The sequence below is a fragment of the Thunnus maccoyii genome, chromosome 23 (assembly GCF_910596095.1).
Source record: "Thunnus maccoyii chromosome 23, fThuMac1.1, whole genome shotgun sequence".
NCBI lineage: Eukaryota > Metazoa > Chordata > Actinopteri > Scombriformes > Scombridae > Thunnus > Thunnus maccoyii.
In genome coordinates this window covers 12671426-12684559 of record NC_056555.1, presented here as the reverse complement: position 1 = coordinate 12684559, position 13134 = coordinate 12671426, and the positions used below count along the sequence as shown (strand labels likewise).

The window sequence follows — 13134 nt, the reverse complement described above, 5'->3', positions numbered from 1 at the left end:
ATGAAGAGGAAAAAGAAAGCCAAAACAAAAGATATATTTTCAATCCTACATGGGACCTGGACAAGCAGAGACAAAAAAATATAAAATGAAATAAAACAAACTATATATAGCATTTGACACAAAAAAGGTGTTATGCGGTTATATTTTAATGTAATTATTGTATTCTGTGCTGGGCCTTGATGAAATATATCCATAATTCATCAGCCTACAGCAGATTAGGACAAACAGAACTATGAGCTGTTTAAACACCCTTAATAATATCAGCATAATTCCTCTTCTTTCATTATGTTGTCTGTGCCAGACTGAGAGGGATTTGGAGTGATGACGTTGATGATGTGCCGGCATGTGGGAGAGTGTACATATGTTCTCTGTGTGTTTATGTGTGTGAGAGATACAAGTGTAATCTCACTGCTGATTTGCATTCAATAACGTCCAGCCAAAAATAAATCTGCTCTATCTAGACCTAAAAAGAACAGAAAAAACTGGCATGAGCCTGCCTATGAGGTCAACTATTTCCAAGAGAAATCCTGTGATGCAACAGATATTTGTTCCCTTGTATTTCATGTCAAATTCTGCAGCCCAATTTAGTATTTGTCACAGGTAGCAGAGGAAGTGGACCCAAATGCAGAGACCGAGGCAGAATTACTGATCGAAGATCTTTACTTTGAGTTCAGTAGTCAGGTAACAGAAGATACAGGTAACAGGCTGGCATGAAACAAGGAACATAAACAAACTGGAACACCGGAAACATAGACGACAATCTGACAAACAACTAAGAGAACAGACAGGTATACATACACAGAAGACTAATCACAAAACAAGGCACAGCTGGGGTGAGCAGGCACCAGAATAAGGAGGGAGCATGTTGATTGGGTAACAAGGTGATTAGGAAAGTGTGGCAGGCAAAACACAGGGCAAGGCTGATGAGGCTATTGCAGGTCAGGTGTTGAGGGAAAGTGTGAAGGGAAAAACAGGCTGGGAACACAGGAGGAAAAACACAGAGCGAACCAAAAACCTAGAAACAAAATCCTCTCTTCAGTATGTCACACTCACATTTTAAACTTTGAACATACAAGTGAAACTAGCATAAGGAACAACAAAAATCTGACAGACTGATACTGTCAAATCATTTTAGCATGTTAGATATTTACAGAAGATCCACCTTCTGTCCACCTACAGATTCCCCTTCAATCTATCCATGAATATTGATAGAGAGCAGATCAATAAACACAAAGGGCATCTATGGCAACGTAAGAGCACAATGCAAGATTAAACAGTCAATTCATCTTAATATTCAAAGTATCTGTCCTTTTCCCACTCTGTCCAAAGTTAACATCAAAGGGAGAAAAAGCTGAGGGTCTCTGGTGGACTGGCAGATAATGGCAGCTAAGGAACAAGAAGGAGCCAGACTGACACAAAACCATAACAGTATTACTGTGCATTAGTCTATTAAGATCATACTGATCTCATGCCTTTTAATCCATTTGAAATCAAACAACCACCCAATAAACTCGATTAGGGCTTTATTATTGTGTCTGTGTCTGTCAGGTTAAAACATAAAAAAAATATCAGGAAACCAGTTAGACAGGTGACAACATTAAAACAGAACAGGAAAAACACTACATATGTCAGTTCATACCATAGCCTATAGGTCACCCAATCTTAATCTACTGCACAAAAATCATAACAACACATCCATAAACCTCATAGCTCTAAGTATCTTCTTTGCCCCTATCTCCATATGTGTCTCTGCTATGGGAGTCATCCAGATTTACTGACAATAACATAGGAGGATGCTTTGAAACCTCTCCACTGATGGACATGTGGGGATCGAGCCTGTGCCACTTTTTTGAGAGATACATTATCTCTGTTTATCTTTCTCGCTCTGTGTATCTGTTGGGTCCAGTTGGTCTTTTTTGGCCATGAACAAAGCCACTCAGGCATTGGTGACAGACTGCTACGTTGACTGGCCACACAGTCTCTGAGCTCACATGCTTTTTGTGGCTCTGTCTCTCAGAGCGGTGCCTCCCAAAAAAAGACGCTGCATCATGGGGCCCACACTTTGGTACGTTCCCCCCTGATCCCATTCTTAAGGCCCAAACGGCAGCTGGAGAGATTAGAGAGGCGAGGACACCGACACACACACTTGCACTCTATTTCGCGGTGACACAGCCAGCCAGGACAGATCCAGTTCAGACTGGAGTGAGCTTTCATCAGGAGCACACTTTGACTGGACCCAGTACGTCCAAAAACCCTCGCCTGGCAAGGATCACCTCAACTGGACTCTGAATTTCCAATGACCCCTTATGTCCTTGGATTTCCAGCAACCTTACAGTGGACCTTGTCTTTTGTCGGAATCTCTCACATGCAACTCAATAACTGGTCTTTCTGTGGTAGTTAACTGACTGACTGGTCTGTGCTAATCACACCTTGGCCATGAGTTGTTTCGGGTACCGTCGAGAGCTGAGTAAGTACGAAGATGTTGACGAGGACGAGCTTCTGGCTTCCCTCAGCCCTGAAGAACTGGCTGAGTTGGAAAAGGAGCTGGCGGACATCGACCCTGATGCCAACGTGCCCATAGGACTCAGACAGAGAGACCAGACAGACAAGAGCCCAACGGGCACCTTCAGCAGAGAGGCCCTAATGAAGTATTGGGAAAATGAGACGCGTAAAATTCTGGAGGATGAGATCGGTGGAGGAAGCCCTAAACCGGTCAGTGGTGACATTTAATTAGATTTGCTTCGCATTTTTAAAATGTGCCAGAGGCAAAGCTAGCTTGTTTGAAGTTGTATCAGATGGAACAAAGGACAGATTACTTAAAAAGCTAAAAGTAAGAAGTCATCTGAAGTACTAAAAAGATAACAAATGGTTCATTTTTCTTTAGTTGCCTTAAGCCATCTTCATTAGCCTTACAATATACATGTTACAAAAGTTTTAAAGAAAAGCAAATTCTCTTTCAATCCCTGAAAAATTTTATGTGACACAGGATGAGGAAGAAGAGGAGGAGAGTGTGACAGAGAGAAACAGTGAAGCAGAGGATGAAAAAGATGATGAAAATGAGAAAGAGCAGAAAAAGCATGAGAAACAAAAGGAGGAAGAAGAAGAAGAGGAAGAAGAAGAAGAAGAGGAGGACGAGGAGGAGGAGGATGATGAAGATGAAGAAGAGGAGGAGAGTGAGGAAGAGGAGGAAGCAGTAACAGAAGAGGAGGATGAGGAGGAAGAGGAGCAAGAAGATAGTAAAACAAAGCCTGAGCCCCCAAAGGATTCTGGGCCGCTGACATCACAGGCCGACACCCCAAAGCTGCTAAAGCCTCTGAGGGTGGAGCCTATGAGACTGACCCCTCCCCCTCCACCTGCTGACCCCAACGCGTCCGGAAACCCCACTGTTGTCGACGAAGCTCTACAACGAGCCATTAATAACGACCCTGAACTCACAGAGGTTAATCTTAACAATATTGACGACATCTCGCAGGTACGAAAACAAAAAAATCTCTCAGTAGACCCTTCCCATATTCCTGCCCAAAATAAAAATTACAAGACATTTTTCCTACTTACCTGTTGAGGAACTTTTACCCACACTGAACACCATGGGTGCATTTTATACTGTATGATTCAACATGTAGTTTGAGGGATTGTTAATCAGCAAAACTATATTATTTAAATAAACTATTATTTTTTATTAACTATTTTAAACTATTTTAGCTAGCTAACTCTATTTGTTAGCTAGTGCTCATTAACAACTTTAGTAGTAAGTTAGGGAAATGCACAATTTATCTGATCTGGACCCTAACTACATTAAAGTACAATGTTAGACCTTAATGAGATACATCAGTGGGATTTTTAAAATAGAGATGGTGAAATTTTGGTGATGTGGCTAGTGGCAAAAAATTCAAATGTTATCGGATCTTGCTAGGATTAGAAAACAACAAAATCTACATTCTTATTATGTTCAGATGCTGTTAAAAGTTTGCTTTACATGAGAAATATGTGTAAACATGGTAGTAAAACAGGCCTGTATGTTCAGTTTAGTCAGCTGGCACAAAATATTTTTTTATCATAAGGAGAAAGTCAAATTTGTAAGAATTGGTCCAAGAGTTGCAATTTGATTCAATTTTGCACCAAAAACCAACCATTTTCTCATGGCCTAATGAAGTGTGGTAGAGTTTGGGCAGTGGAAGAAATGTTAGCCTTTAGCTTGCTAGCATCCTGCTCTCAGTTTTGATTGTATGCCAGATTATTTTTAGAACCAGGCATCTTGCCAGGGTTATGTAAAAGAGAGAATAGCTACATATTTGGTGCAAACATTTCATATGACTGGAGAACAGACGATAACATGGTGCCCTAACTCAATAACAAAAAAGTTTCTTATTGCTCTCTTGTCATCATACTGTGGTTAACTCAACGATGGCAAAAAGGGATTCTAGTTAAAGTAACTATGGCTGTTTATTGTCCCGCTGAGTGGTTGTCAGATGTTCTGTAACTCCTTTCTTAGGAAACCCTCATCCGATTTGCTGAAGCACTGAGATCCAACACACATGTGCGGGTCTTCAGTCTTGCAAACACTCACGCTGATGATCCTGTGGCTCTGGCCATTGCTAAGATGCTGAGGGAGAACTCGTCCATCATCAGTCTCAATATAGAGTCTAACTATGTGACTGGGAAGGGTGTGATGGCGCTGGTTCAAGCACTTCCAGGAAACAATACCCTGACTGAGCTTCGATTTCACAACCAGAGACACATGTGTGGAGGACAGGTTGGTTTCTTTCTCTCATTCCTTCTATGAAGACATCCCTCTTGTCCACCTGCAAATATGTAAGGTGTAATACTGTCTCCCTTGTTCAAACTGCCCCCCGCAGGTAGAAATGGAGATGGTGAAGATTCTGAGAGAAAACTACACCTTGATCAAACTGGGCTACCAGTTTAACCTCCCTGGTCCGAGGATGAGCATGACGGGAATCCTAACCAGGAACCAGGACCGCCAGAGACAGAAACGACTGCAGGAGCAGCGGCAGCAGCAGGGCCAGCAGGGGGCACTGGAGGGAGTCATTAACCCCAGAACCACTGCACTGGTACGTAACTTTTTTCTGTAATAATATATGTTATAAAATGTCTGACTTGTCTTTGTTCTCCATCACTGTTTTCAAAGTCCCTAACTCTGTGAGCCTCTACACATTAACTGACACTTAATTTTTACTCTTCAACTGACATTTTAACTGCTGTCACTGCTTACTTACCAGCTGACACTTCACCTATTTGTTGTCAGTGCACACACTTCAACTATCTCTGGCGCTTCAACTTCATTGCAACACTTCACCCAGTAGTACAACTGCTTTCATCTTGTGCACTTTAATTGACCGTTCAACTACCTTCAGTGCTTATCAGTTGACATTTCAGCTGCTTTCACCTCTTACTCCTCAACTCTTCTACTTTCAGAGTTTACGTACAAACTGACAATTCAATTGCATACAGGGCTCAAAAATGAAAACCCTTTCAGCGCTTCAACTTTAACTGACACTTCAACTGCTTTGAAATCTCACATGCAAACAATTAACACCTGCAATTGTCAGCACACGCAAAAAACATTTCAGTTTCCCTCAGAAATGTTTGCCTTTTCTAGTTATCTATGTATTTGTAACTGTTGCCTCTCTTGCCTGTAGAAAGGAACACCAAGTTCATCACCATACAGCTCACCCAGAGCATCTCCTTGGTCCTCACCCAAACTCCCCCGGAGCGACCTGGCTAAAAAACAGATCCCTCCTGCTCCACCTCCTCCTCCCCCGCCTCCACCTCCACCTCCCCCACCTCCTCCCCCACCGCCTCTTCCACAGCAGGAGAAGAAGAAGCCCACCAGGATGATTGCAGAGGTCATCAAAGCACACGAGGCTGGCAGCAAGAAGGTGGCAAAGACGAAGGGGAAGAAGGGCAAGAAGGGGAAGACGAAGGAGTCGGGGAAGGGCGAGACAGGTAGCATCCTGAAGGAGCTCAAGAATGCGCTGAGGCCCATGGAGAGGAGAGGAGAGGAGGGCAGCAGGCCGTCCACACCAATGAGGTCGGCGCATGATCAGCTGATGGAATCCATCCGCACCAGCAGCGTCCGCAACCTGAGACGGGTGAGTGGGATGACTAGTGGACATCCAAATGATGAGAGCCACCATTTGATTGGTTGAAATCTAAATTATTCACATATTACAGAGGAAGAGTTTAAAAGAAGAAATTAAAGAAACGTTTTCCTCCCTTGACAGACATAAAACTCTTGTTTTGTTTATTGAGCAACTGGATGACAAGAACAATGATCAGGAACTCTTCTAAGCAATCAAGCAATGTACTTTCTGCAAAACTGGGATGTCTGCAGGCAAACTGAACAAGGAGAAGGTTTAATTTAGATGACGATGACAAAGAACCAGTGGTGTCTGAGTCATTTCTATGGCTGGTCTTGGTTAGGCAGGGAAAATGGTGCTTACCACCAGTCAGCACTGTGGCATGATCACAATGCTTTTACAGCCAGAGAGAGAGAGAGAGAGAGAGAGAGAGAGAGACAGAAAAGCCAACATAAAGCAGATAATAATGTCAGCCAAGCCAGTCAAGTATGCTCAACCAGAAGAGGAAGATAAACTGATACAGAGAGAGAGAAAGATGGAAGGAAAAAAAAACAATGAAACTGTTAGAGAACTAGAAAGAATTAAGAATACAAAAGTCTGTAAGCTCAATATGTTTGAGCTTTGTTTTTGTATTATTTCATGTGTGCATGCTATCTTTTTTTCTTAGCTCGTTACAATGTTAGAGTGGAAAATCAGCTCTGCCCTCAGATGGAGGGGTCTCCTAGCTGTGAAATTCCTGCCACTTTGTGCTGGTATTTATAGAAACTGTTCAGTGGAGCTTTGATAAAGACAGATATGACACGTTACCACAGCACGCGCCAATAACAAAGCCCACAAACACTATCGGTTGACACAACAGGGGACATCTTACACAGTTATGAGGCAGGGCTAAGGCTGACTTTAATCACATCTGGCTGCTTTTGCCTATCCCAACACTATCTTTACTGTCACTACTCTATTTCCTAAAGTATTCCTCAGAACTGCACTAAAAACTGACAACACTGCACTTTTTTTACAGGTGGAAATCCCACATCATCTACGATAATACAAAAGGAAAGAGATGAGGTCTATTTGTTGCCATGGAAATCGGGGAATGTGCATAACGACAGCGATGGAGTGACCGGCAACGATGAAAGCACAAGGTGATGAAAACATGTTACTGTGGAGGCAAAAATAACTGAATTCTTACTCATGAAAATGAAAATATGCTGGAAATTTGCACTGCTATACAGTAATAGCTTTACATTTGAATAATGTTAAAGTTTTATGATATTTGTATTTAAATTTTGAAACAAGTTGTCTGAACTGTTTACTGATCAGTTTTCTAACTCACTGTTTTCTTGTAAACTTGTAAATATGATCTGTTGTTGGTTGAATTATGTGTTCATTTCTGAATATAGCCATTTGGTGTTTACAATCTTACCTGTCGAAGTATGTAGACTGTTTTATTCGGTTCCATTTAAAAGAAAAGGATCAAGCTTCTATGCGGAATCATATGCAGCATTACCACTTTAACTAAGTTTATTTATATCAGTGAGTCAGCTTACTGTTCAAGCACCACTGATGCATATTCCCTCTCCATCACATTCACAATACACCCACTCAGTTAGCACGTATAAGAGCTGGGCTTTTGCGCACTTTAAGCAATTCACAATGCATAACAAGTGCAGGCAAGAGGCATCAACTATAGTACATTATTACAAGGTAAAATGGGATATGGGATAGTTTAAGGCTGCAGGAGGCAAAGGCTTTATGCAAATATACACTTGTTTCTCTCTCTCCCACCAACTAAAAAAGCATGTATTCTCTGTAATTGCTCATGTAACATTATAGTCTGGGCACTTCTGCACCCACAGGAAAATGAAAATAAAGAACAAACTCGTCAAAATTTCAGTAAAGTAAGTAAAACAGGTCCAATCCAAGAACTAGTCTGAACTCGGCCTGGGTCAGGGGGATCACCACAGGGATGATAGAGGAGAGTGTGACACCAAGACACTGAGAGATGGAAGCTATTAGATTTGGTCGTGCTAATCCTGGTCCTGCATTTGTTTACGTGTCTTGGGAGAGTTCTGTGACTCCTCAGTCCACAGAGCAGCTGTTCAAAGACAACACGGTCAGGGGCTTAGGGGTGGCAACAAGCAGAAAACTACAAATGACATTGCAACCGACCCTTTCCCAAAACAATCAGAGATTTTTAGATTTATTTTCTAGATTTATTTCTATTATAGGCATTCTATTGACCTCAGTACGGTAAGAAAAAATATGTGTCAACAATTGAAACTTGCACTAGAAAGGTATTTAAAATAGATAGTGCAACTGAAAGCATAGTTTATTTTGAAGTTTTACATGCTTTCTGACTTTTGAGACTTGAGATTTGAATGCTGAACAGAAGCCTTGTTAATGCAGAAAGTTACCAAAGTTATATGATATTTTTTGTGATATCCATGATATATTGTTTTTTTCCCCTACGTTTCACAGTTTAAATATGCAATGATGATATGAATTTGGCATCAAAAAGCAATGATATTCTTTGAGCAATGGTCAATCTACAGTAGTAGAGTAGATTATAGGTAATTTGTAAAACAGTAATCTGAGTGTTTTATTCGTTTGGTTTGCATGAAAAAAGATAATTGAAGAGAAAATCCAACTTTAAATCAGACTTTTTCCTTTTTATTAGTTGGACAGAACTTATATTTGTTTGGGGTGAGTAAGCGGAGTACATGAATGCTCAATGGCCCTCCCAGCAGCTCAGCATGCACAATGCATTCCTTTAGCTAAGTATCCTCAGAATAAAACTTCCTTTACTTAAGTACAGCACTTTGTCATATGTGTCAAACTGTCAATAGGGGAATCCCTCCATGAAATCTGTCATAAAATCTACAGACATCCTGTTTATAAGTGTGGTTTCTGCACTCAGGGTGGTCACTGCATTATCCTCATATAGAATTAAAGACGTTATATTTCAGGATGGACGGAGATTATCATGCTCTATAAGGAAATGTAATACCAGTCTCTGAACCGCAACAAAATGGTTACGTATGCAGGGTTTGCATTTATCCCTTTTACATTTATAGTAGATCCCTGAAACCGCTAAACTCCTCAGTCACAACACAGACGCATTTTGACCTTTGCGCTCCTCACTGAATTACGCACGCGGGGTTGCTGCTTTACAAATTAAAGCTTTTCTACATTGCTAATTTTTTTCTTTTCATAATACAAGATGGCGGCACACATGAGTGCAGCGGCTCTTTGCTCTCCAGTTACTTTACTGTTTAATATTTATTTATTTATTTATTTTAGTGTTGTGTGTGTTGTGTGGTTGTGTGAAACTATGTTGTACTGTGTTTTTAATGTACCAACACGAGTAGCACTCCTTATTTCGTTGTATCTGCAGTACAATGACAATAAAGGCTTTCTGCATTCTACATTAAGCTACTAAAATGCTAATTGCTTCAAGTGCATTTAAAGGGCAATTTCAAGAATTGACCTAATATTCTACTTGTGACTTTATACTTAACAATAGCTAAGGTCAGATTATTGTACTCCTATGACGGCCCAAAGGTGATACAGGAAATAAATAAATAAGAAAATAATATTTTTATTTTTTTTTAGCTAATTTATTCTTTTTTGGAACAAATTTAAATGTATTTATTTATTTTTTAATCAATCACAGTCATTCATTTATTGATATAATTTTTTCCTGTCACTTTTGAGCCTCCACAGCCATTAATACTGGTCAAGTTTTAAACATTATCTGTAAACCATAGACATTTAGTTACACTTTCACATTCAGTTTAACAAGAAAATTGTCCAGTATTGATTATATAATGCTGTATAAATAATGTCCATTAACCAGTTTTATGCTAATATGCTACATGCGTGCTGTAGCTTCTATAAAAGCTTTTGACTTTCTGCATGTGTGTTTTGTTTGGGGTCACTATGGATGCACTGTACCCAAGCAGCGCTGCCACACTAGTGGAAAGTGCCATACCTGCTCTAATCCCTCTCATAAGCTCCACAGCAGAGAACTGATAGGGTCAGTGTGGTGTCAGCTGATGCGGACAATAACTAAAAATAAATGGTAAAGGAATACAATTAATAAAGCTATTGTGGTTATTATTGTTTTGTACACACAGTTGTTTACAGGGTAAATTCTTGTAGAGTTCAGACACATTTTTGGTTCCACTTTTTGTCCTTTTTTTTTTTTTCTTAGTATGTTTCACTGACTAATTTTTTCAGCTCGCATGCACCTAAAATAATAGTGAAGAGGAAATTCATGTGGCTTCATGTATACCTGGGAATAGATAAGATGGTAGTCGGCTGAGATGCCTGATCCAATGGTGACCGGTCCTGGCACACAAACTCTCTGTTCTCTATCCTTTCTCAGAGTCTGTCTCACATACACAAGAGAAACAGGTTGAACTGACTGCCACATAAAAAATATCGGGATGTTCTCAACGTCCAACTATGTCTGTCTCTCTCACACACAAAGATATGCATTTATAGCTGTGTATTGCTATTAATAGACACATGATGGGTCAACAAAGAATCATGAATCATCATCACGCCTTTTGTTACTTTTCTTTTTTGGACACAGAACCTATCATGTCACACACATACGTTTCTACCTGGCATGGCGAAATGGTAGCAGTAAGGGATGTGATAATCCTTTGCTCAGCTGTTAATAGATCTGTCCAACTCTGTCTTGGCTATCAATTGCAGGTGATGAGGCCTGTATTACACACACACACACACACACACACACACACACACACACACACACACACACACACACACACACACACACACACACACACACACAGACAAACTATGCACAGACTCAAACTACAGACTTGACAGACAAGATTGTGCTCTCTTCTACACATTAATGCTAAAACACTTAGTACTGTGATACCATATTAGTTTCAATGTTCAATCACGGTAACGGTAAAAGAGGCCCAAATACCAAAATATGTAAATATCAACCTTTTATTGGAGTGTACAATGTAAGAGTTCATTATTTGTCCAGCCTCTTTGATAAGGCTTGGCGTCCATAACATCTTATTAACCGAGTTACCTACAGAAGCTAACATCTGCGAAAACATGGCTAGGTTTTTCCCAAAAAAGTGTCATGATATTCGACAAAAGAGGTCAGTTCTTACATCCAACAAGTGGCAATTTGTCTCTCAAAGACAGAATTTAAAGAGGATGCCAACATTCCTCTTTTCACTGACTGGAAAACAGTGAAAAACCAAAATACAAAACAAAAACAAAAAAAAATAAAGGAAATTTAAAAATTAAAAAAAAAAAAAAAAATCAATATGCCATTGTGTTATTATTGTGTACACAGTTGGAAAGATGTTTCTGAATTGGCTCTCCTATACCCAAAAACATGTTAGCAATGTTAGCATGCTGCTTGTCACCCTGTGCAAAATAAGCATTCCTCATTCAGAAATGCTAAATGCTAAGTTCTTAATTATATCTGCTAAATACTAGGTTGCTTAGTCGCTTGTCAATAATTGCATTTCTTACAAAATGTTAATGAGAATATTTAAAGGACAATGTTTTTAATCAATTAAACATCTTGACTTGCCATATAGCACTTGTTTAATGCTTAGATGCTTTTGTCTTTCAGTTAGGAAACAGACTAAAAATCATAATCTGCACAACTTTAGGCCAACCCATGAAGGCAGGTTAAGATTCATAATTTTGAATATTAAGCATATCGTAGAGCTAATATGCCTGCTGTAGTGTAAAGCGGGATGGCCAAGTTTTGTCCCTGACTATTAAAAGGTCCCAGTGTCCTGCAATGTGAAGATTTAAAGTGAGACTGCCTAACTTTTGAAAGAAGAAAACAAATTCTTCTTCATACAAATGAAAAGTTAAATTAATAGGCAATAAAACACACTCTTGCTCAATAGAAGACACTCAGGAGTTTTGCTGTCAAAGGTGCAATGTGTAGGATTTAGTGGGATCTAGCAGTGAGGTTGCAGATTGCAACAAACCGATAGCCCCTCCCTCTCCAAGCATGTAGGAGAACCTACAGTGGCCGTTTGGTTTATCCGTTCTGGGCTACTGTAGAAACATGGCGGTGCAAGATGGTGAGCTCCGTGGAAGATGACCCGCTCCCTATGTAGATATAAAGGGCTCATTCTAAGGTAACAAACACACAATCATTCTTCAAGTCCGTTCAGCTAGATGTCACTAAATTCTACACACTGCCCCTTTCTTGGTCTGGTATGACCAGTTAGCTAAGATGGCTAATGTTAGCAAACTTAGCTACTGTTTTATAACACATTACTGATTCACTTCAACAACTTCATGACTTTTCTGCCTTTGTGCTTCTGTTTGAGTTTTACATTTTAGCATTTAGCATGATCTCAAATGGTAACTTGTGCTAGCAGTAGCTGCTGTTGAGCAAAAGTTACATGGTCTTGCTTTAAAGTGAGAAACACCTCCACGTTATGCCATATTTAAAGGAACTGCTGAAATAACAGCTATAAATAGATTTCTTTCTCTAACTTATCTTGCTAGTATTTGGAGTTTACCACACTTGGACAATCTCAGGAGAGTTGTCATTCACTCCAAGTAAACAAAGTCATTTTTAAATCTAGTGTTCTTAAATCCGGTGTTTTGAGTATTGTCCTTTGTGGCAAATCCTCCATTAAATTACACACATTTCAAGAATTACTTGTTAATATTATTTAAAGGACCAGTGTGTAATATTTAGTGGCATGTAATGGTGAGGTTGCAGACTGCAACCAACTGATAACCCCTCACCCTCCCCTTCCAAGCACGTTCTGGGCTACTGTAGAAACATGGCGGTACAACATGGCAGGCTCTGTGGGAGAGGACCTGCTCCCTATGTAGATATAAAGGGCTCCTTCTGAGGTAACGAAAACACAATTCTTATTTTCAGGTGATTGTACACTAATTAAAAAATATTTATTAATACTATATTCCATTTCTGCCAAGTCCGTTACGCTGGATGCCACTAAATTCTACACATTGCACCTTCAACCCAAATTTGGATGCA

The 13134-nt window shown here is 39.9% G+C and overlaps 1 protein-coding gene across 2 annotated transcripts; it reads left to right on the top strand.

The window, feature by feature from the left end:
• The first annotated feature begins 142 nt into the window (after window positions 1-142).
• Window positions 143-9642, top strand: lmod2b (leiomodin 2 (cardiac) b). Of its 2 annotated transcripts, none has more exons than XM_042402566.1 (6): window positions 143-2692; window positions 2946-3472; window positions 4493-4753; window positions 4857-5069; window positions 5658-6110; window positions 7117-9642. In XM_042402566.1, exons 1-6 carry the CDS (start codon window positions 2437-2439, stop codon window positions 7141-7143), a joined length of 1737 nt encoding a protein of 578 aa, XP_042258500.1. In that variant the 5' UTR covers window positions 143-2436; the 3' UTR covers window positions 7144-9642. The 2 variants fall into 2 exon arrangements, with proteins under 2 accessions (XP_042258500.1, XP_042258499.1); XM_042402565.1 differs by having other exon boundaries at window positions 143-2712; window positions 2987-3472.
• Window positions 9643-13134: the final 3492 nt, after the last annotated feature.

Bases quoted from the DNA above. Each gene is read 5' to 3' on its own strand.
- lmod2b (XM_042402566.1), top strand. From the start codon at position 2,437: ATGAGTTGTTTCGGGTACCGTCGAGAGCTGAGTAAGTACGAAGATGTT. The intron at 3,473-4,492 runs GTACGAAAACAA...CTCCTTTCTTAG, and splicing joins ATATTGACGACATCTCGCAG to GAAACCCTCATCCGATTTGC. The intron at 4,754-4,856 runs GTTGGTTTCTTT...TGCCCCCCGCAG, and splicing joins GACACATGTGTGGAGGACAG to GTAGAAATGGAGATGGTGAA.